This window comes from Myxocyprinus asiaticus, chromosome 22 (genome assembly GCF_019703515.2).
Source record: "Myxocyprinus asiaticus isolate MX2 ecotype Aquarium Trade chromosome 22, UBuf_Myxa_2, whole genome shotgun sequence".
Lineage (NCBI taxonomy): Eukaryota > Metazoa > Chordata > Actinopteri > Cypriniformes > Catostomidae > Myxocyprinus > Myxocyprinus asiaticus.
In genome coordinates, this window is record NC_059365.1 from 44,522,813 (window position 1) to 44,547,063 (window position 24,251).

The following is a 24,251-nucleotide window of genomic DNA, read 5'->3' on the forward strand; positions in this document are numbered from 1 at the left end:
GCCAGCGGAGTGCTCGTTATTTTCAAACTCCAACTGTTAAAAGTTTTTTAATGTAAACAAACCCACAAAGGGCCTTTAATATGCTTTTGCTCTCTCATTCTCTCTCTTGCTGTTCTTTCTCTATCTATCCATCCATCCATGTGACAGTCTGGCTAGCTGTTTGTCTTACTGTAATGTCATATAACCATCACACAGCAGCAGGACATCATTCTCCTAATGGATGTTTAACTGTTAACTGAACTATAATGCTTGGATATAATTTCTGGTTGGTTGTTGAAGCTTATATTTCTTTTCATGCTTTAATGGAACATGTTTATTTATATTCATGACTTCTGAGTATTTTATAACATTGCTCCAGTTTTAAGGTTCCCTAAGTGTGTCTTTCAGTGCTTGTGCCGCTGTTTTCTTATTTCTTTTACCCCAGTCACAAAAATGCACAAGTTGTTGTCAATGTCCATTGCCCTTTTAGCAGATATTCTGTTTAAATAAAGTAGACAATTTAAAATTGCATCTAAAAGCCACTAAATGTACAAGGTATTTCCCCAAAAATGTATGCTCATCTCAAGTTGTTTATAATGTACAAATTTCAAAGCACAGTTACATAATAATATTTTTAGCATGTGACCATCTCTCTTTTCTAACTTTAATTCCAAAGAAATTATAAAATAAACTGTTTATTATTGTAACTGTTATATTGCTAATTTCTGCATTATTTTCATGTTTAATAAAGAATATTTCAACCCCATCATTATTGAATCCTCATTTTTATACTACAGTGTTATTGTTTGCCGTGCATAGCTACTGTATTATTATTATAAACGTTTAAATGAATAATATAATATTAACATGAAAATAGCATATTATGACAATGACTATGCTGGTGTATATCTCTGAGTGATGATCACAGGCAATGTCCAGGTAACCGCAAACCCTTAGATTCATTCACCAGAAGAGCAGTGCCGAATCACACAACTCGCGTCAAATTTCCTTGCAATTTTAGGTTTCAACCACAGATGTCGCTAGAGTGCCCAAAGTTCTGTAGTACAGCTTTAGTAACTGTACTGTTCTGCACTCATAAATATCATGTCTAAATACATTTCCCACGCAACTGACATGTGCTTTTTTCAAATTTTTTGTTGTAATGGCTTGACCTAAGCCCAAAGTATACTTAGATTTTAACATGTCTGCATACAGTCGAACGCGTTTGGTGCATGCATGCTACGACTGCTATGAGACGCCGGACAATTTCTCTTCAGGAGTTTAGACACAAAAAGATATCTTTATATTCCTTCAGACTCAAGTTTTACAAATGCATGTATCTCCGGACCTACTCACACACGCACTCTTGACGTGCATATCTACTGTTAAGTTGTTTTTACCTTTGTCTCCTGTTATTTACCGGCGATTATGTTTTCTTCTAGCATTCCTTCGTGACAGCAACAGTTCAAATGTGAGTATTTCCACCTTGTGGATCCACTAATTAGTGCATATAATTCCCAGTACATGCGCAGTCGTCGCGTTCAAAGACGCACGGTTAGAAAAATCGGGCTGCGTGCGTTGAGTGCTCGTGCACTCTGCTGATGACGAGATTTGCATCAAGCATCCAGTACAAGAAAATGAAACAAGAAATGTTATAACCTATTTTATTTATTCATTTATTATTTTGTAAAATTCCACGGATTACATCAAAACTCTTGTGAATCTTTAACTGCACATTGTCAAATGACAAAGCAATCAGCACTGCCTGACTGAGGTCTCACAGGTCTGAAGTACAACATTTAAATTAACACAGTTGTCTCAGAGACAGTTTAGAGCAGGGGTGACAAACGTGTGACCTGCAGGCCAAATTTGGCACGCAAAGGACAATGTGGCCTGTGGGATGATTTGACAGGGGAAAAAAAAAAATACTTAAAAACATTCACGTTGATTTAGCCTATTAAATCGATATGATGATCTTTTTTAGCTACAGCAGGGCAGATAAACATTTTAATTTGCGGTGTTGCATGATGTTATAACTTGCATCATTAGCCTAGTTTCCATCCACTTTTCGTGCTATTTTGTTATCGACAAAGTGAAAATGCGTAAAACAAATTGCCGTCTTCTGCCTGTTTCCATTCAAATGGCCTTTTATTGATAAAAATGGTGTGCATGATGACGTTATGACTAAAAAAACACTTTATCACATAAGTTTTGGTTTATCACAAAAGAAATCCACCCTTTAGTTGTTTCCATATAGAAATGTGTGTTTATCACTAATTGTGCATCTTTCGCCTCCCAGATGTCCCTAATATTTTTTCCTCCGAAATTTTGGTAAAATAGGGAGAGTATTGAGACAATACATTGACATTAGCCAGCTTACTGTCATTTAAATTTCACAAATACTGTAAATGCAATCAGAAGAGGAGGAATTGCAATCAAAAGGGAACAGTTGCCCTTCTGATAGGACTGTAATATTGGTCCTGATGTTGCGCTTATAGCAGGTTGCTACCGGTACGGACCTGAAAGCGAATCATCAAGGCCCTGTTCAAGCTGGCATCCTGCACCAAGTAGTGGGGGAAACTTTCAGTCTTAGAATAAGGACCATTCGTCGATGTGTATATGCTGTGTGCACAGCTATTAAAGAAAAATGATGCGGTGTGATATCAGGGTTTACATATGATACATTCCTGATATTCAGTAGGCGATTTTGAACAATCATCTAATCTAAAGCATCGCCATCACAGCTGCATTATGTCCTGTATATTTGTCCAGCAACTTTTAATGACCAACTGAACTTGACTGTCATCTGAAATTAATTTAATGTCATAATGCAATTTACATTTTCTGAAGAAGCTCAGCAAATGCGATCCGAGGTAAAGAGGGTTAGATTTAAAATATTTAATGTTCAAAAGCTGGTTTTCTGAAAGTGAACTCATTGGACAAATAGTTCTGATAGTTTATAGTCCTGAAGTGTAGAAAATGTCATTCAGCCGACTTTATTCGTCTACAGAACAGGGTAAGGCTAATTTGAATTTTGTGTAAAGAAAAGGCATATATAGGTCTAAAAATATATATTTTTTCGTTTGGTAATTTATTTAATTTAATACAGGGAATTTTGCCGGAATATTTTCAAAAGTATAAAGAATAATTTAATAGTATGTTAGTGTTCCAAAAAAGCACACTGAAGCTTTTCTCCTAATATTGTGTATTTATTTTTCATTTAAAACCTCTTTGTGCACAGAAATGATATGTGTTTTGTATTATGGGCTAATTCCGTGACTGCCGTCTATTATTCTTAATGGTGTGGAAAAGCAACTTTAATAAATAAACGGATGGCTAATGCGATTAAATGAATCACAAACAGTGACCATTCATTTGTTCTCCGTGCACTTGTTGCATGATATGATATATTTGTGTTGGCACTCCTGGAAGTGTCATGTTTGCAGTGATCGGTTCTTTATGCCATTAAGATCAATCCATAATCACGTACAATAAAATGGCTAACGATTGGGGTAAATTCTGTCATGTGACACTACATTTTTGCGTTAATGCCAATTTTCTCGACAAAAAGTGTTTCCAAACCAGTTTTTCGTGACATTTGAAGTATCGACATAGAGTTTATGTGCTAGAGTTAAATGGAAAAATATTATGTCGACACTCGTGAAATTTTTGTGATAATTTGCATTTCCATCAGCTTTATTTTGATGCGCTAAAACTTTTTTAAAACAGTGCCATGACAACCCATCCCACTGTGATGTTTGTGCAAGTCTCTCACAGCAATAATGGCAACATAGGCCCGTTTAAGGATAAATATTAGAGGTTATAACTTTATTACATTTTATAATATTATTTCCAGAATTATTGTTTTTACTAAGTGAGTTTGTACTTTAAAATACAAACAGTTTGTTTGCATTAATGTTTGATTTCAGATAGTTTGCTAAAGCTATCCAGCCCAGAGCAGTGAGCGGTTCTCTTTTTCTCTTAGTATTGTTGTTTGATTAATTAAAGCAGTAATTAAGTAATTAAAGCAGCATATCGTTTATTCTGGACTTGTGATGTTTCCTGCTCTGCTGAATCTCCAGTGTCACAACTAAAGAAATAATATTTTACCCAAGTTTTGATTTTGCTGTTAGAACGAGGCTGTGAAAAACCCCACAACAGCACACCTTTCTATTGCGTTGTGTTTGCTGCACTCAAAACCAATGAATGAATCTTGAGCTGGTACTTTCAAGTTATTGGTGTGAATCAGTCTGACTAATCCTTAACTGAATGAACTCAATGAAACAGCAGCTGAATTATGTCTGATTCACTTACTAAACTGCAAGTCTTTGCACTTAACAAGAACTGTTTTATGTACAAAATTTATTAAAAACTTAATTCAGTCATTATCCTTGTTCAAATTAACATTAAGATAAGATAGACAATTCTTGTAATAAATGTTTTTATAATTGTAATATATGATTGTAACAATTATGGAAAGGAGGAAGCTGGGGCCGGCTTGACAAAACACGTAGACATTTATTTTAGCACTTTTCAGTCACACACAATAAGGCCGCTTTTTAGCAGTACACAAAAGGTTTGCTTTTCAGCAACACCACACTGACATGCAGATACACACAGACACCTTCATGCAACTCTCTCTCGTCTGCCGCTGTCTCCTCTCCTCAGATATTCCCGCCGCCCCTCACTGGAACACGAGACCGGTGTGGCACACAGGTGGAGCTCATTCACCACTTATCTTCCCGGCCTCGCTCTGCCCAGACGCCGCTTGGCCCTGCCCTGCTCGCCACAATGATTTATACATATATACTGTATATACAACGATCAGCCACAACATTAAAACCACCTTCCTAATACTGTGTAGGTCCCCCTCATGTCACCAAAACAGATCTTACCCATCAAGGCTTGGGCTCCACAAGACCTCTGAAGGTGTCCTGTGGTATCTGGCACCAAGACATTAGCAGTAGATCTTTTAAGTCCTGTAAGATGGGGCCTCCATGGATCTGACTTGTTGGTCCAGCACATCCCATAGATGCTCAACCGGATTGAGATCTGGGAAATTTGGAGGACAAGTCAACAACTTGAACTGTTTTTCATGTTCCTCAAACCATTCCTGGACAATTTTTGCAGTGTGGCAGGGTGTATTATTCTGCTGAAAGAGGCCACTGCCATCAGGGAATACCATTGCCATGAAGGGGTGTATGTGGTCTGCAACAATCTTTAGGTAGGTGGTACATGTCAAAGTAACATCCACATGAATGCCAGGACCCAAGGTTTCCCAGCAGAACATTGCCCAGAGCATCACAATGCCTCCGTCAGCCTGCCTTCTTCCCACAGTGCATCCTGCTGCCATCTCTTCCCCAGGTAAACGATGCACACACACCCAGCCATCCACATGATCTAAAAGAAAACGTGATTCATCAGACCAGGCCACCTTCTTCCATTGCTCCATGGTCCAGTTCTGATGCTCACGTGCCCACTGTAGGCGCTTTCGACAGTGGACAGGGGTCAGCATGGGCGCTCTGACCGGTCTGCGCTTGGCGTGTTCTGACACCTTTCTATCATGGCCAGCATTAAGTTTTTCAGCAATTTGTGCTACAGTAGCTCTTCTGTGGGATCAGACCAGACGGGCTAGCCTTCATTCCCTACCCGCATAAATGAGCCTTGGGTGCCCATGACCCTGTTTTTTGGTAGGTACTAACTAGTGGTTGACCGATATGGGTTTTTTAATGGCCGATGCCAATATCCAGAGAGCAGGGTGGCCGATAGGCCGATACAATGCAGATGTCACAAAATTGAATATGGTAAACAACACAAAATTGCTAAAAAAAAATAATAAACTCTTATTTAGCACTATATTCACTCAATTTCACACAAATCTTTGTAAAAAAGTTATACAAAATATATTGTATTTTAAATGGTAGATAGCAGTTTCTTCTGATTTCTGTTTAGTCATCAAATTGTAGTAATTTATTTACACATGAAGAAGTTGTTAATATATCAGGAAGAAGAAATAACAGTACACACAGTAGTCCAGCAACCATGGATGGCATGTCCATGTTAGCAATCGCATTTACTCAAAAAATACAGAATCAAACCAATTGTACATACAGTACATAGTGAATAAGACATTTACTCATAGTACACATGAAGCGCTTTTACCTTGAAGTTGCACCAGAGACTATTTAGCAGAGACGGGTCACTTCTATTAAAATGAATGGGAAATATTAGAATGCCCAACTGCAGCTAACGGTCAACGGATGTAGATAGGAAGTCCCGCCTTACAGGTAAAAGAGCCAATCACCTTTTAGATACAGACATCGCCTGTCAATCAACGCAATAGCTATAAAAGCTGGGAAGATTGTGTTTTTTAGCGTAATCTGAGGTAAAGAAGCACCATTCATGACACCAGTGTTGTCAGATTTTACTGCTGATTTGAAATATGTTCTTTGATCGTAATCGTGACCAACCATTTTGAAGATTTCGTTCTTCCCCATTCAAGTAGATTGGAGCTGCACTCTCATGACTGGAAATAGCCTTCCAAGAGCATTCCAAACAGGGCCGACTGTGGACTGACTTGCTAGAAAGACTTTGGTTGCACTCATGCGCTCGTGTGGATCCATTGAGCAGCAGTAATCTCCTGACAGTTTAAACAGCCTGGATCGCCTGCTTGTATTGTGATTACTTAACATCATGATTTGTGAATCAGAGGAACTTTTGATCCTGATCCTGAAGTTTTGATTCTGGCTGATGGAATACGACATTCAGAGGAAGATATTAGATGAGTGCTCAACAGGAAGAAAATACTGGATTTTCATGACATCTGTTTAAAATGAGATATCTGCATATTTGCAAACGGTATATAATAGAAGTTTTATTGATATTTGCCTTTTATCATTAGAAAAGAAAGTTTAAAGTTACAGGGAACTGTTGAGGAAAGACTGTTAGAATACGTGCTTTAGAGGTAAATAAAGGAGCGCTCCACAGGACGCTGGATCTGCTCAAGTTGTGTGAGGTTGGTTTATTACATCTGTTTAAAGAGATATGTGCATATTAGCAGACGGTATATATGATATTAGTTTTATTGATATTTGCCTTTTTATCATTAGACAAGATAAAAAGGGAACTGTTGAAGAGAGAGAGGGAGAATGAAACAGGTGAGCACTTTAACATTATAAGCTCAAACGTGTCTGCCGCGGCTCTGATATTCGGACCGTTTAAATGACACTGTGTTGCACACCGGTCTATTATTTTAGTAACTCGATGCACATAACAATAAAACGAACCGTGACTGGTCATTTACATGTCTCAGTCGCTTCACATGTAAGCAGCCGATTTTCGGCGCCCTAAAGAAGAAAAAAATTGGCCAAACAGGAACATTTACTAGTGGTCGACCAACATATATTGCCGAGGCTTATCGGCATCGGCCGATTTATCTGCCTCGCCGATATATTGGTCGACCACTAGTACTAACCACTACATACCAGGAACACCCCACAAGACCTGCCGTTTTGGAGATGCTCTGACACAGTTGTCTAGTCAACACAATTTGGCCCTTGTCAGAGTCACTCAGATCCTTACGCTTGTCCATTTTACTTGCTTCCAACACATGAAATTCAAGAACTGACTGTTCACTTGCTGCCTAATATATCCCACCCCTTGACGGGTGCCATTGTGAGGATATAATCAATGTTATTCACTTCACCTGTCAGTGGTTTTAATGTTGTGGCTGATCAGTGTATACATATTCCGTTAGATTACTCAAGGTCAGTAACGTATCCTAAATACTTTGGATTACTTCTTCAGCACTGGTAGATTTTTTTCACTTGTTTTGACTATAAAAACTCTGCCAGTACAGTAAGACAAAATACACGTTAAAAATACATTCTCTGAAAAACCTAAATATCTTATGCAGTGTTGTTTCTAAAACAAGATCAATCAAACTGATCTTGTTTTAAGGATTTTTAGATATTTTTACAGGAAAACAATACAAATATTATCATCAAGTATACAATTTTTGCCGTAATATCAAAGGTCTTACTAGAAAATAAGAAATTATGATCTAACGTGAATTTTCTTGATAAAAAAATATGATCGTGCCTGGTAACACGTGCATGTAAAATTACTATAAATAGCATTTTATCTTAGCGTAAAGCTGACAATTTGCACAAGGTTTATTTCTATTTCTTCTGCTCCAAACTTACTTCAAACTTACTTCTCTGTCTGCTCGTATGAATGTAACACATCATAAGAAAGTGTTTCACCGCTGTTCAAATGCACTTTGGATCACATCATTTATATGTATAAATGTTTTCCATCTGAAAGGACTAAATATTAAATGAAACAAATGACACTAAAATGCAAAGTAATCTCTTCAGTAATCTAAATACTTTTTGAATGTAACTGTATTCTAATTACCAATGATTTAAATTGTAACTGTAGTGGAATACAGTTACTTATATTTTGTATTTTAAATACGTAATCCTGTTACATGTTTTCTGTTACTCCCCAACTATGCTTGCACATCAGTATAAGAATAATTTAGTAACCATTCCAATTGATGTCTAAGTGGTTTCACTAAAAAGAACCGTCTCGTAAGAGTCATTTGTTCGGGAATCAATACACTGTGCACACTATGTGTTTCACACTGTGTGTTTCCGTTAACGGAACCAAAAGTCATGAAAATCATTCGGTTCTAGTATTTTTAATAATCTCTGAACTAGAACCAGTTCTTGGTTCCCAAACCTACTGGTGACTGATGCACTGAAGTCCCTAACATTCTCCTTAACATCTCCTTTTGTGTTCCATTAAAGAAAGACATTAGAGTTTGAAACAACACGAAGGTAAGAAAATAATGACAAAATCTTCATTTCTGAGTGAACTATACCTTTAAGAGCCTGCTAAATGTATCATGGAACTCAGAAGTGAAGTCAGTACACTATTCAAAACAACAACAACTTCCTCTAATTACTTGCACAAAATACTTATTAGGTATTAAAAACCAAACTCTTGACAACAAAACATTAGAATCTAAATTCTGAACAGAATCATTAGTACTTACACCTCTACTGTATTAACACATCACACACACTCACACCTGTCACTGTACTTGCCTGACTGAGGGATAAATTCACACGCACTGTGCTGCTATCACTCTGAAGAGCCACCACAATCCTGAGCATCAACACGGGCACCCAGAGCCGCAGCGCGATCTTGATCCTCTGCCGAGGGATTCTCATCAGCACAGACCTCGCAAACACACTGCCACGAACAGACAGTGGTGTGCGTTCAAGAGCGTGAGGCAGAATTACACAACGCCAAGAGAAGTGCACGAAAAAAAGAGTTGACTAATGAGTGTGTGCCACTGAAACACAACAACTGCATGAAAGACGGCAAATTGCAACCACAAGTGCCTTTAATGCAGTGTATGTGTGTGTGTGTGAAGAGTGAGTGAGTAACTGAAAGAATGTGAAGAGAAAACGTACATATGGAGGCTACATGATGGAGTGCTGCCCAGCCTCCAGTTCTGCTGCGCACCACAAGATCATGCTAAATTTATCTACAGCCTGTTATTAGAAAAGAAAAAAAATCTTGTCAAATAACAGGTCATCTGGATGGGTCAATGCTTTGGGAGCGTAGTGAAGGCTGCAGAGAGATATTTTTGTCCTAGAGATGAGTTTGGAGAAACTAGTACACACACATGGATTGTGAGGGTGAATGAGCCTGTAACTACAGTATGTGGGCTACCTTAGTGGTGTTTGGAGTATGAGTACAGTCGTGGGTGTGCGCTACAGTCATTGCTCTCGATCCACTCAGAGCACTAAACGCTGTTGTGTGGGTGTGTGGACTGTCAGTGCTGTAGAGAGATACAGCTCTATATCATCACAATACTCCACTAACAAATCAACTATGGTTATATTACATTTTTTGTAGTTTGGCTGATGGAAAACGATTAATATGAATTCAAATGAACGTGAGCATACATAAACAACATGAATGTACACATTTAAAAAATGTTGTAAGAGGATTTAAAGATGACTGATATTTTGATTTAGCGTGAATCTCACGAAAACGCGTCTAGCACATATTTTATTGCAAAATCAAAAGAAAAAAAGAAAAGAAAATGAAGCTTATTTTAAGTACCATTACGATTTACATAAAGACATTTTATCCAAATTTCTCATTTAAATTAGGAATGCATCAGCCACCGATATTTACTGGCCAAATTAAAACCATTGGCATATCAGTCATTAGCAAACAAACGGTTTATTTAAAAAGATGTACATTCATTGCATTATATAAAGTTTAAAATATTTTTTCTTTTAGAAATATAAAGAAATACGTACTAAACAAGTTAAATCTGAAAACATAAAGTACATAATAAATAAAATGCAGAGAATTAAAAAATAATTCATATTATGTAAAATGTGAGTTCTGCACAAAAGATGTGCAAAAATGTTTTAGAACAGTAAAATAACCTTTTTTCAAACATCAATCATTATATTTTTCATCTATTTTTTCTCACTAATAATTACTTTTATAATAATTACAGTTATTACTGTAGTAAAATGATTTTTAAATCAGCACAAATTAAAGGCAGTAAAACAAATACTACCATGACATATAAATACTTCACAACTGAAATAATATATCATAACTGTTTTGCATTACAGTAATGAGAATTCGGTGGTCTATATATTATAATACTTCAAATAATGGCTGAAACAACTGATCTGTTCCCTGCTTGAATTGTTTGCTCTCAAATTGTCCAACTGAACTGATTTGCTCTGAAAATGAAACAGTGGTTAGTGATTAGCTTAAGAAACTAGCAAGCATTATAAAGCTTGCAATAAACCCATAGGGCCTCATTCATGAAACACGAGCAGAACTCATTTTTGTGTAAATCGTTTGTAAAGCCGTTCTGACAGACTTTTTTGGATTCATGAAAGTTTTTGTATTTTCAAAACTTGCTCCTGATCACAAGTAAATAACTACATTTTGACTGAAGTTAAATTAAATAAATAATGACAATACGTGAAATTAACCTTAAAAAATTACATAAATTAGTGGGGGAAAAAGCTGTTTTCTTTTTAAACAATAGCCTATACTTATTTACAAATGTTTCTTTACTGCTTGAATTAATTTTTTCAAAGAATAATTTTTTCCCAACTCTTATCTCTTCATTTTTCCCTCAAAGCTTATCGTTTTCTTCAGCAGAAGTGCTAGATTTTTCTTGAGAAAATGAATGCCCTCTAATGTGACTGTTTGGACAGTTTTTTGTTTTTATATGAGTTCTATAATTTAGGTTTCATAATTAAATATAGGCATCGGTAAATTGCGTTCAGTTGATAACGTATGGTCAATGCTAATGCGGTTAAATCCATAAATAAACAAATCGCAGGCAGGTTCGTACACAATACAAAGGGGAAAAAATAGAAAAAGCCTGCACATTGTTGTATAGCTTGCAAATCTGTAATATCTTACAGCATTCTATTAATTTCTCTGAAGATTCTTCCGGTTGCAAGTAGCCTATATCGCCGTTTCCATCGTGATTTACCCAAGAAGTTTCACAAATGATGCTGGCGATGTGCTGCAAACTGAACCAGAGAAGTTTAATAGTGGTGGACATCCTCCTCCTGGCGTAAACTGAACATGTTTTACACTCACGTTAAACCATTTTTACTGATTTCGTGAACTGTTTGATTCACAAAAGAGCATCACATGACAGCAAAAACATGAGATGACAGTAAGTCCTCACTTTCTTTGAGACGCTATTGTGCTTGCAAAATATTACGATGTGAATGCACTTTATTCATGAAGACGATTTCATTAATATTCCGCATTCACTAGCGAGTCTGGTGCCTTCCTTATATGCCGTTTTCATGGGTGTGGATTATGATAATTGTGAATGAATGTGCACACTATTTACAAATGTTTGGAATTCACTAACATACACACGCTTTACTAACAAATCTGGGAAGTACGAAGCGTTTGTGAATCCGTTAGAAAGTTTATGGGAAGGTTCATTTTACACGAAAAATTACTCCGAATTTACTCATATATTTACAAAAGTTTCATGAAAGAGGCCCATAGTCTTTCATTGAAGAGATAGCTATGTGCAAAGATTTACCTTTACCGTAGTAAAGGCGCATATTGCACACGAAAAATGGCAGTCTGCTTGCTGGTTGCTATGCAAGTCAGGATGTTACGGTCTGCCAGGACAGCAATCAGTCCTCCAGGAAATAGTTTTGTTCACAAGTTCCCAGAAGGCTACAATGAGTGCCTCTGAAGTAGAACTAGTCATTGCATTCACCAAAATTTGCAAGGGTCTTGACATCAAATCTTTGATATTGGAGAAAACCTCAAATATTTCTTGAAAAATATTTACTTGAAGATATTTCAAGTAATGTTAATCTTCTTTAACTAAACCTAACAAATGCAAATGAAATGACTAATATAATTATCTTAGAAGATCTTGTGCCCACCAGTTCTATTTAACCCATAGTTGAGAAACCCTGTCTCTTGAGGAGGCTGAGTTGCATGTTTCTGTTTGTTTCTGTGGATTTTATGGACATAAATAGTGCAATGAATGATTTTGTTTACTCATGGTCTCTAGTGGTGTAGGTCTATGTTTGCTGGAGCACTCACATGATTGGGCAGGTACAGATCAAAGGGTGAACCTGAATCCACATCAATGGCATGAAAACCAGAGTGAGACCCATATATGACCTTTAACCTCTGTCCATTCTCCACCGTCAGGTCAACAGAGAGGGGTTTCTGAGGCAGTGAGCTAAATGACTAATCAAAGATAAAGAAGAATATTAATCATAATCTATAGGGAAATAAACAGAGCATAAAAAAAAGAAAAAAAAAGAGACAGGCAAACACAAAACTGAGTGAGCTAATACAGCTGCTACAGGTAACAAATTCTGTCTAATCAATTACAGAAAAAGCAACAGTTTTCAATAACATTTAATAAACATACTAAGTTTCCATTTCTCTAAAAATGGGTAGGACAACTGTGTAAAGTGTTAAATGTAAACGTCAGAAGTGGAGTAGGTCTCTGAGGGCAGCAGTGAAGTAGGACACGTACTAGAAAATGACCCATTTAAACACACAAACCCAATTACAATACCTATCATTATACCAGCCTAGTTTTTATAACGGAATAACATCAAAATGTAAATGTAAACTGATGGATTTTGGATAACTTCACAAAATAATTTATTTACCTCTTTAGGTGAGGTGAATCTCACAAAGTTTGTCAAGAAAATGTCCAGGTCATATTTTACCCTAAATAAAAAAAAATTATATTTTGTATAAAAACAATTAACCTTATTTTTAAGGCCATTAATTTTTTTGCATTGTGATATTATTTTCACCAGAATTCTCATTACTGTACAGCGTCCGGACATTTTACCTGTGAGTTTTTTTGTAATTCTCATTATTTAAAAAATGAGACTATCATAATTCTCACAAGATTTTCTTTACTGTAATAATGTTTGGCAATAATGATGCTTTTTAGTAAATCAGCTTAAATTAAAGGCAGTATAACAAATACTACCATGATGTATAAATGCTTACAAATTAATCATTTCAAAAATATCATTATTGTTTTGCATCATAATGAGAATTGATAGATGTGTTTAATTTTAATGAACAAATGCCACAATACAAATGTTTTGTTTTTTTTAATGGTTCTAAAAATGGATTTTTTAGGCAAAATTTAAACTCTTATTTATTTTAGAATTATATTTTTGGTTGAAATAGGAGCCAGAAATCTTCTTGACAAGCTTTGTGAGAATGTGAAAGGTTATAGAGGAATTCTATGACATCTCTACTAATGTCTGAGACTTACTTTAAAAGCCATAAACTTGTGATATGGTTTGGGTGCCCACGCATAGATCTCCACAGCACTCCTCAAAGCGATGACCAGGAACTTTATTTTGTCATAGCGAACTAGAATCACATTTAAGATAATAGTGTAAATTAAATGATAATCAACCAATAAACATAACCTTACAGTTATGACATGAAAGAAAACTTTATCAAACAACAGAAGTAACACATTCCACAGTAACCATCAGTCCTTCAGTCATTACAGTACTGTAATGTGCTGTGTTTCACCACAAAAACCTGCATCTTATTCACCGTCCACCTGCAATCCAGTTTGACCATGCTAAATGTACTGAAATAGCACTGCGCCGTGAGTATTTACATTAAGTCATTGTCATTCTTTTCAAAACAACTGCACTCAGAACTGGCCTGCAAGATTGGGTGTATTTGTGCCTTTATCTGAATTCCTTTAGTGAATGCTGCATTAAAGCAAGGCAGACAGAGTGTGCAAATAAATGACAATCAGTGGGCACAATATATTTTAAATTTAACTTAAATTTCTGATTGCTGAATTTCTGTCTGCAGTAAAAGGAGTCAAGGCATTTTAAAAGAATACTTGAGTGATGTTTGTAGAGTCTATTAAAACAGAGTCATCTTTTAAAATCGACATGTCTTAGACTCACCGACTTTGTAGCTGACACATCCTTCTAGCTCGCCCACTGACGTCCAGCCCTGTTTCTTCTCTACCTCTGGATCATTATGCAAGATCTTATTCCTCAGCCAGGACAGGTAGTACAGCCTCAGTTTGTTCTTCTTACCTGTTACACACATCAGTATAACATTGAGAGGATTGTGAAATTGCAAGCTTTCCTGGTTTGGCTTATGGTTTCATTGAGCCATATCTCATGTGCTTTCAGAATCTATCTTTCATTTTAGTATTCTAACTTGAACTTGCTCTTTTAAAATACCTAAATCCAGTGTTGGGTAAATTACTCAAAAAAGTAATTCACTACAAATTACCAAATATATCTCAAAATAATAATTGGATTACTTTATTGATTACTTAACTGAAAATAAATTACATTACTAATTACTTGATTCGTGTTCGTGCTCTCTCTGGGTGTATGCAAACTAACTGTGGGAGTATACTGTACTATGTTAATGTAGTGGAAGTGAAGCAAATCACAATTTGATATTTTTCTGAGAAATAGGCCCTTGCGTTAAGAGGTCTGAGAACCATGTCTAATCTCTGCGCAAATTCAGTTCCTGCATTTGCAGTTTGGGGATTCCACCAGCAGATGATATCAAAGAGCTATTGGTCACTTTTAATACTACCCACGATTTGTGTGTCAGTAGATCAATATGATTTATTATACCTAAATTCTTCTTAATTTAACACAGCCATACACTCAGCACCACAAGTTTCTCCCTTATACTCACTTGTTGTACAGCATATGCCCATCAGATATAAAACAAACACAAACAGATGTATATGACCATAATTCATGTTTTAAATGTATTTTAAATAAATATTATAATTTTAAAAAATGTGCAACCCAAATATGAAATTAAAAGTAATTGTCAGTATCCGTTAATCTGATTACAATCATTTTAAATTACAAGAATTTAAAATGCGCAACTAATTACTTTGTAATTGTATTACACCCAACACTGGCTAGAACTATACTGACACAACTGATTATTTAAAAGACACCATATATACAGTTGTGCTCAAAAGTTTGCATACCCTGGCAGAAATTGAGAAATGTTGGCATTGATTTTGAAAATATGACTGATCATGCAAAAAAATCACAGTCATTTATTTAAGGATAGTGATCATATGAAGCCATTTATCATCACATAGTTATTTGGCTCCTTTTTAAATCATAATGGTAACAGAAATCACCCAAATGGCCCTGACCAAAAGTTTACATACCCTTGAATGTTTGGCCTTGTTACAGACACACAAGGTGACACACACAGGTTTAAATGGCAATTAAAGGTTAATTTCCCACACCTGTGGCTTTTTAAATTGCAATTAGTGTCTGTGTATAGTCAATGAGTTTGTTAGCTCTCACGTGGATGCACTGAGCAGGCTAGATACTGAGCCATGGGGAGCAGAAAAGAACTGTCAAAAGACCTGTGTAACAAGGTAATGGAACTTTATAAAGATGGAAAAGGATATCAAAAGATATCCAAAGCCTTGAAAATGCCAATCAGTACTGTACAATCACTTAAGAAGAAGTGGAAAATTTGGGGATCTCTTGATACCAAGCCAAGGTCAGGTAGACCAAGAACGATTTCAGCCACAACTGCCAAAAGAATTGTCCTGGATACAAAGAAAAACCCACAGGTAACCTCAGGAGAAATACAGGCTGCTCTGGAAAAAGACAATGTGGTTGTTTCAAGGAGCACAATACTTGAACAAAAATGAGCTGCATTGTCGAGTTGCCAGAAAGAAGCCTTTACTGTGCCAATGCCACAAAAAAGCCTGGTTACAATATGCCTGACAACACCTTGACATGCCTCACAGCTTCTGGCACACTGTAATTTGGAGTGACAAGACCAAAATAGAGCTTTATGGTCACAACCATAAGCGCTATGTTTGGAGAGGCACCAACAAGGCCTATAGTGAAAAGAATACCATCCCCACTGTGAAGCATGGTGGTGGCTCACTGAAGTTTTGGGGGTGTTTGAGCTCTAAAGGCACAGGAATCTTGTGAAAATTGATGGCAAGGTGAATGCAGCATGTTATCAGAAAATACTTCTGCACAAAAGCTGTGCATGGGACGCCATTCTGTTATAACCTACAGTTGAATATGAATCCCATAAGAATTAAAAGAAATGTGTTTTGCCTGCTCACTCATGTTTTCTTTAAAAAATAAACATATTACCAATTCTCCAAGGGTATGCAAACCTTTGAGCACAACTGTATATACACACTGGTGGCCAAACGTTTGGAATAATGTACAGATTTTGCTCTTATGGAAAAAAAATCGGTACTTTAATTCACCAAAGTGGCATTCAACTGATCACAATATATAGTTAGGACATTACTGATGTTAAAAACAGCACCATCACTATTTGAAAAAAGTCATTTTTGATCAAATCTAGACAGGCCCCATTTCCAGCAGCCATCACTCCAACACCTTATCCTTGAGTAATCATGCTAAATTGCTAATTTGGTGCTAGAAAATCACTTGTCATTATATCAAACACAGTTGAAAGCTATTTGGTTCATTAAATGAAGCTTAACATTGTCTTTGTTTTTGAGTTGCCACAGTATGCAATATACTGGCATGTCTTAAGGTCAATATTAGGTCAAAAATGTCAAAAAAGAAACAGCTTTCTCTAGAAACTCATCGGTAAATCATTGTTTTCAGGAATGAAGGCTATACAATGCTTGAAATTGCCAAAAAATGTCCTGGTTACATGCGTAACCTCCATTCCCTGATGGAGGGAACGAGACGTTGTGTCGATGTAGTGACACTAGTGGTCGCTCTTGGGAGCCCGAAACACCTCTGGTCTTTGATAAAAGGCCAATGAAAATTGGCGAGTGGTATTTGCATGCCACTCACCCGGACATACGGGTATAAAAGGAGCTGGTATGCAACCACTCATTCAGGTTTTGTGCTGAGGAGCCGAGACAGGGTCCCGGCCATTTCAGCGGGTAGTTCAGCGTTGTGGCAGGAGGGACACAACGTCTCGTTCCCTCCATCAGGGAACGGAGGTTACGCAAGTAAACAGGACGTTCCCTATTTGTCACTTACTCGCCGTTGTGTCGATGTAGTGACACTTGGGGTCCCTATACGAAACGCTGCAACTGGCTGAACTGCGTTACGTGAACTGGCGGTGTGTGATGGGCAGACCACTGTGTGCCTCGTAGCCAGCGCACCAGGCCGACACGTAACCTCCCCCAACGCTGTTATGATTGTCGAACGGCCCTTTAGGGACAAGTCGACTGCCCAAAAGATAGAGAGGCCAGTCATGGCCTCTTATCCACTTTTTTTTCCCCCTCTCCCCAAAAAAAAGGAATTAGCCAACTGGGGCCACCAGGTCTACGTCGGGGGGTGTCCCTCCCAAGGGGAAGACACTGCGGAGACCACACCCCGCGCAGAAGGGGGGGGGGTTATTTTGAGTGGAAATACGTCACATTGTCTTGCCGAACTTTGTCGGAAGTATGCCATGTGGAGACGTCCCATGGTAGGTCCCTACGGGGGAGGAGTTTCTACAAACATGGTGACTGGGGCAGAAGGCCTCTGCCCAAGGAAGATGCAGTTTACCAACAGGGAAACTAATTAGCGGAAGATATATGTCGCATGGGGTTACCTATGGGAAACCACCTCATGCGGAGCACCTACCCCAGTACAGGGCTTAGTTAGCACATGTACTGAGCCGACAGCGAGTTTCTCCACGAACTCGTCTGCCACAGGGCTCAGAGGAAATCATCCAGGGAACACCGTTTGTGAACACTACTGGGAGTCAACAGCGCACGTCTTCATCTCAGGGGAGGTGAAAGGCACTATGCGCAAGCGATACACCTGGCCAGCTGTCCCGGATTTACCTGCTTGTGCGTGCCACTATACGGGACGAAACCGGTTCCACCCGGAGATTGTAGAACCTTGCAAAGGTGTTGGGTGTTGCCCAGCCCGCTGCTCTGCAAATGTCTGTTAGAGAGGCGCCACTGGTCAAGGCCCAGGAGGCCGATACACCCCTGGTAGAATGGGCTCGAAGCCCTGCCGGGGGTGGCATGTCCTGGGCGTGATATGCCATTGTTATGGCGTCAATGAGCCAGTGGGTGATCCTCTGCCTTGAGACAGCACTTCCTTTCCGCTGTCCACCAAAGCAGACAAAGAGCTGCTCAGATATGCTCAGAGCTCTGCGTGCGATCCAAATAGATGCGTAAAGCGCGCACCAGACACAGCAACATCAGGGCTGGGTCTGCCTCCTCCTGGGGCAGCACTTGCAGGTTCACCACCTGGTCCCTAAAAGGGGTCGTGGGAACCTTGGGCACATAGCCCGGTCGGGGTCTCAGGATCACGTGAGAGTAGCCCGGACCGAACTCCAGGCATGTTTCGCTGACAGAGAACGCTTGCAGGTCTCCTACCCTCTTGATGGAAGTGAGCTCAGTCAGGAGAGCAGTCTTCAAAGAGAGTGCCTTATGCTCAGCTGACTGCAAGGGCTCAAAGGGGGCTCTCCATAGACCCTGAAGAACTACAGAGAGGTCCCATGAGGGAACTAGGCGCAGTCTGAAGGGATTCAACCTCCTGGCGCCTCTCAGGAACCTGATGATCAGGTCATGCTTCCCTAAGGACTTACCGTCCACTGTGTCGTGGTGTGCCGCTATAGCGGCTACATACACCTTCAAGGTGGAGGGGGACAGCTGTCCTTCCAACCTCTCCTGCAGGAAGGAAAGCACCGATCCGACTGCGCATCTCTGGGGGTCTTCGCACCACTTAGCAAACAGACGCCACTAAAAGGCCTTGCTGAGTTCAGGGACATCGAAGCACTTACCTGGCTCCTTGTGACCACCCCCGGAACAGCCTGGGATGGGCGAGGAAGAGGCCTGTCCTCGTGACCTGTGGAGACTGTCACATTGGGGGTGGATTTGTGCCACAGCTAGGCACGCAGGGGCGGGGAGACCGCCGCTGGAGCACCAAACCTGCCAAAATGGAATGGTGGACGTGGTCGTGATGACAGCCGTGCACACTGAGTATGTGACCCAGGGAACAAGGAAACCACTCTTTTGCTGAACTCTTGGGTACCGGAGCCACTTGGGCATGCAGCGAAATTAAACAAAAAGGCAACAAAAGATTCTCCTCCCGGCCCTCCACTGGGGGATGGAGTTGTCTGCTTACCAGCTCTTAAGCAGTGGGTTTCGTCGTCCCTGGGTCGCCCGTCTCAGGGGTGCTTCGAAGCCTTTCACGGGTTCTTGGCGGCCAGCCATGAGACAGCTGGCGTCTGCTTCCTGCGGTGGGCTCCACGCCGGGGCCAGGCTGCAGGGGCGGGCTGCGGCGGAGCCGGTGCAGTCACCGCAGGGGGACGCCCTTGGCGACGAGCAGGCGGGGTGCGGGATCTTGAGCCGCGCCGGGGCAGGATCTGCTTCACCGCTGAGAACTGCTGGGCAAAGTCCTCGACGGTGTCGCTGAATAGGCCAACCTGGGAAATGGGGGCAGCAAGGAACCGAGCCTTGTCGGCCTCTCCCATCTCAACATGGTTGAGCCAAAGGTGGCGCTCCTGGACCACCAAGGTGGACATCGCCTGCCCGAGAGACCGCGCCATGACCTTCGTCACCTGGAGAGCGAGGTTGGTTGCTGAGCGCAGCTCCTGCATCAATCCCGGGGTGGAACTACCCTCGTGCAGTTCCTTTAGTGCCTTGGCTTGGCGGACTTGCAGGAGAGGCATGGCGTGCAGGGCAGGGGCGGCTTGTCCAGCGGCACTGTAGGCTTTGGCCCGCGCCAGCACTCTGCGAGTGCCTTATCCACCGGGGGAATCGCCGAATAGCCCCTGGCCACCCCACCTTTGAGGGTAGTGAGGGCAGGGGAGCTGAAATATCGGGACTGGTCAGTAAAAGGTGCATCCCACGACCTTGTCATCTCCTCGTGCACTTCCGGGAAGAAAGAAACTGGGGTGGGGCGTGGCTGTGAGCGGCGCCGCGAGCCAAGGAACCAATCATCGAGCCGCGAGGGTTCAGGGGAAGAGCAGAGTGTTCCATTCTAGCCCAATGCTCGCGGCTGCCCGGGAAAGCATGTCCGTCATTTCCGCGTCAGCCTGTGACTGGGCGACCGTACCCGAGGGGGGGAGCCCAGCTGAGGCTTCCGCATCTGACTGGACGAGCCCGCTCTCCGATGCTGTGCTCGAGAGCTCATCAGCTTCACAGGCTCCGCACAAGAGGTTGAACTCGCCGTGAGACGAGCCAGCGGATTCATCTGGAAGCCGATCGGGGCAGACGAGCTGACGAAAGCAAGCCGCGACTGCAACGTTGCCATGGTCATGTTCTCGCAATAAGTACATGATCCATCCACGAACGCTGTCTCTGTGTGGGTCGTGACCATCAGAAGTTGAGAGATAATGACCGCAACCCGGAATAACACACAAACGGAAAGGCATCTTTAAAAAGACACGTCTTTAAAAAGACGTTCCGTGTGTGCTGCTCTTTTAGAGAAATATACTCTTTTATTTCTGCCGAAGTGCCCAGGGGTGTTCTCTGCAGTACACCAGTGCAGAGGAGGGAGAAGCCGCTGAAATGCACAGTCAGATCCAGCAGAGGTGAATGAACAGTCAGCTCAATGAACATCGACCGTTCGGCTCCGAAGAGAAAATCTGAATGAGTGGTTGCATGCCAGCTCCTTTTATACCCGTATGTCCTTTTATCAAAGACCAGAGGTGTTTCGGGCTCCCAAGAGTGACCCCTAGTGTCACTACATCGACACAACGTTGAGTGAGTGACAGATAGGGAACTGAAGATTTCATACAAAGGTGTACACTACAGTCTTCAAAGACAAAGGACAACTGGCTCTAACAAGGACCTCTGAGTACCTCTCCATTGTGGACTGCTTGTGGGTTGTTTGTTGAGGTGAGGGAGATGTAGGTCATGGTGGACGACATGCTGCATATTCCAAAGGGTGGAAGCGGTTAAGGTGATGAAATAAGTTGCTTGTGTTTCTGTACTTGGCCGGGATGTTTTTTTTTGCAAGGCTTACACACAACGGTGTTCTGATGTTGGTCAGATGTAAAGAAACCAAAAAACTGCCACACTGGCGAGCTGACATGTCCTTTTTTATTCACAATCTCCTCATCACCAGCAGGCACGGCAATCATTTTTGCATGTGTTTGTGTGTTCTGATGTCACATTGCGATGGTGCAACCGAACCCCACAGCAATGCAACTTGTTATTGGCTGTTTGCTTGTCACTTGTAGCACGCTCCTTTATCAAGCCATATGATAGGCTGTTTATGATCCAGGGACAGCACACACTTGAGAGTTGTTCATGCAACCAAACTTCATGTCTATTTACATTTTAATGCATTTAAGTGAAACTATCAAGCGTTATATCGAACATTTTTTATATCGTTATCGATAAAGGTGTACTGTCGATAAATACCAATACTGTTTTATCGCCAAGCCCTAGTCAAACTATACATTTTACAACATGCTTTTCAGTTAGTCTTGTGGAACATTCTGCCAGGATTCTTCTTCTTTTTTATTCAAAAATGTTAAAAGATATATATTTTTTTAGCCAGTATAAATCTAAGAATAATCCCTGTTGTAATACAGTGTATTTTATGTGTATACCTGATATGGTGATTAGTACATTGAGTCCCTCCAGTACATCCATCTGTTGAAAGCGTCTGCGGCTGATGAGAGAGTAAACTTTACCCTGACCACTGCGGTCCAGCAGCCACAGACCACTCTCTGTGCCCACCAACAAATTCACACCTACACAAACACACAGCAACAACAATAGTTATAGTGAGGGACACTACACTACTGTTAAACAGCAGGATCGTACCACCAAAAATATTAAAATTGTATTTCAATTCAAAAAGTGCTGTAAAGCTGAACTACTCAAAATTAATATTGGTTGACTGCTGTATACTCCAGGACTTTAAATTTGAAGTGTGATATACGAGTCTTACCCCACAGACTAGCACACAACACTTCAGTATTGAACTTTTTCTTGTATTTGCGAATCTCTGGTGCATCACTCTGAGGCCGGATGTTAGTAGGGTTAACGTTCACCACGGAACCCTTCCTGTGGGGCTCTCTCCTGCACGGGTCACACCTCACATTCACTATCACACACAGACACAAAGAGAGAGGTTTATTCATATATATGTGAGGTGTGTGTAGTGCTTATGTCAAGAGTCAGAGATATGGACTCACGTTGACCGTATCCTTGTGGACTCTGAGGTGGAGAGATCTGCAGCAATCGAGGGTCGATAAATGATGAGAATGATGAAGAGGATGACGTATTTTTTACTGCCTGATTATTCAGCATTTTCTGTAAACAAACAATAACACAAGAACTCACATTAGATAGATAGAGAGAGACAGCCAGCCAGACAGACACAGAGACAGACAGATAGAGAGACAGACGGATAAATAGATAGATAGATTCCTGACAGTAACTTTTATATAACTGACATCATAATCTTATTTTAGTAGTAGAATTAAAAACATAATTTAATTGTATCTATTTAAGACTTAATCATATGGGACTAATGGGTTTTTGGAAGGTTTATATTGCATGTATAGTTGAATACTAACTGGCTTATTAACAGTTTAAAGTCTGTGCAAACTTCATAAAGTGCCAATGAGTGACGCAGGCTTAAACAGAGGCAGTTGAGTTTAACAACTCCCTCTAGTGGAAACTCACTGAACCCAATCTTACTGAACAATCCTGTCAATCTAACATCTTTTCTGTGTAAGACAACTAGTATTGCATGTCATCTACTTGAAATAATATGAAACAGTTTTTGAATAAAGCTGAGACACTGTGTAGTGAGTGCAGATGTGTTGCAAAAATAACAGACATACATCCAGTGAGGTTTGTGTATTGGGTTGGTGGTAGGTGAGTTGATGTATGGGGCTCTTGTGCAGCAGGTCAGGAAGATGATAAATGTCACTGGATTGTGATGCCACAGGTCTTTGATGGATATTATGTGTTGCCTTTGCTGCACTCTGCTGGACAAACATGGAAAACTAGTATACATTATTTATTTATTTTAAATAAAATTAAAAAAAAAATCACACAGCAACCATAACTTTTCCAGGTATTTGTATCAAATGAATGAGAATTTTTAAAAACCATTTTGATTCAAACCAATCTGCAATTAATTATTTAGTGAACAATTTGTGAATCATGTCAAATCTATCAATGTCATCTTGCAATTTAGGACTTGACAGATGTTTTGGAACAGATGACAATGAATATGTCACTCATCACTGGAGGAATAAGCTTCATTATTACAATAATACACTTTAAGTAGAATTAATATCACAATAAATAGTGTTGCTTTGAAGCACATTTGTGCTGAAGTGTCTTTGAATGATTAAATGATTTTTAATGCTTCAATCCCTCGCAGAGAAGAAACATGCTGATGTGCTTGTTGTTCATTTTATCCTGTTACCTACAACGACAGGCTGATAACACCGAAGATGAAGATGACTGTACCTGCTGCTGTTTGAGATTGTGCTGAGGCTGAAGAACTATATCATGAGACTGTCCTCTGGATAACAAATGCCTTCCATTTCTCAATGGAGATCTGCAACAAACAGATACATACATTTTTTGTTTTTGTTTTGTTTGTTAGTTCTTTGTTAATTTTACTTTAGTTTTCGTTTTTAATATTTTCTATTTTTATTTCCATTTACAAAAATGTTTTTTTTTTTTTTTATCATTTCATCTTCATTTTAGTTTACGACAATAACCT

General features: G+C 39.8%; 1 protein-coding gene across 7 annotated transcripts in view; it reads right to left on the bottom strand.

The window, feature by feature from the left end:
- Window positions 1-24,251, bottom strand: part of LOC127413304 (mitogen-activated protein kinase kinase kinase kinase 4-like) — an 84,649-nt gene that overhangs the window by 14,366 nt on the left and 46,032 nt on the right. For 4 of the 7 annotated variants that reach the window (XM_051650318.1, XM_051650314.1, XM_051650313.1 and 1 more), the window contains 8 exons: window positions 23,993-24,083; window positions 23,356-23,520; window positions 22,702-22,819; window positions 22,455-22,610; window positions 22,111-22,254; window positions 14,499-14,633; window positions 13,838-13,938; window positions 12,628-12,777 (listed from right to left, as the gene is read on the bottom strand). In XM_051650318.1, the coding sequence (XP_051506278.1) occupies window positions 12,628-12,777; window positions 13,838-13,938; window positions 14,499-14,633; window positions 22,111-22,254; window positions 22,455-22,610; window positions 22,702-22,819; window positions 23,356-23,520; window positions 23,993-24,083 (1,060 nt within the window). The remainder of the gene's footprint in view (window positions 1-12,627; window positions 12,778-13,837; window positions 13,939-14,498; window positions 14,634-22,110; window positions 22,255-22,454; window positions 22,611-22,701; window positions 22,820-23,355; window positions 23,521-23,992; window positions 24,084-24,251) is intronic. The other 3 variants (XM_051650320.1, XM_051650315.1, XM_051650317.1) reach the window with 2 other exon arrangements.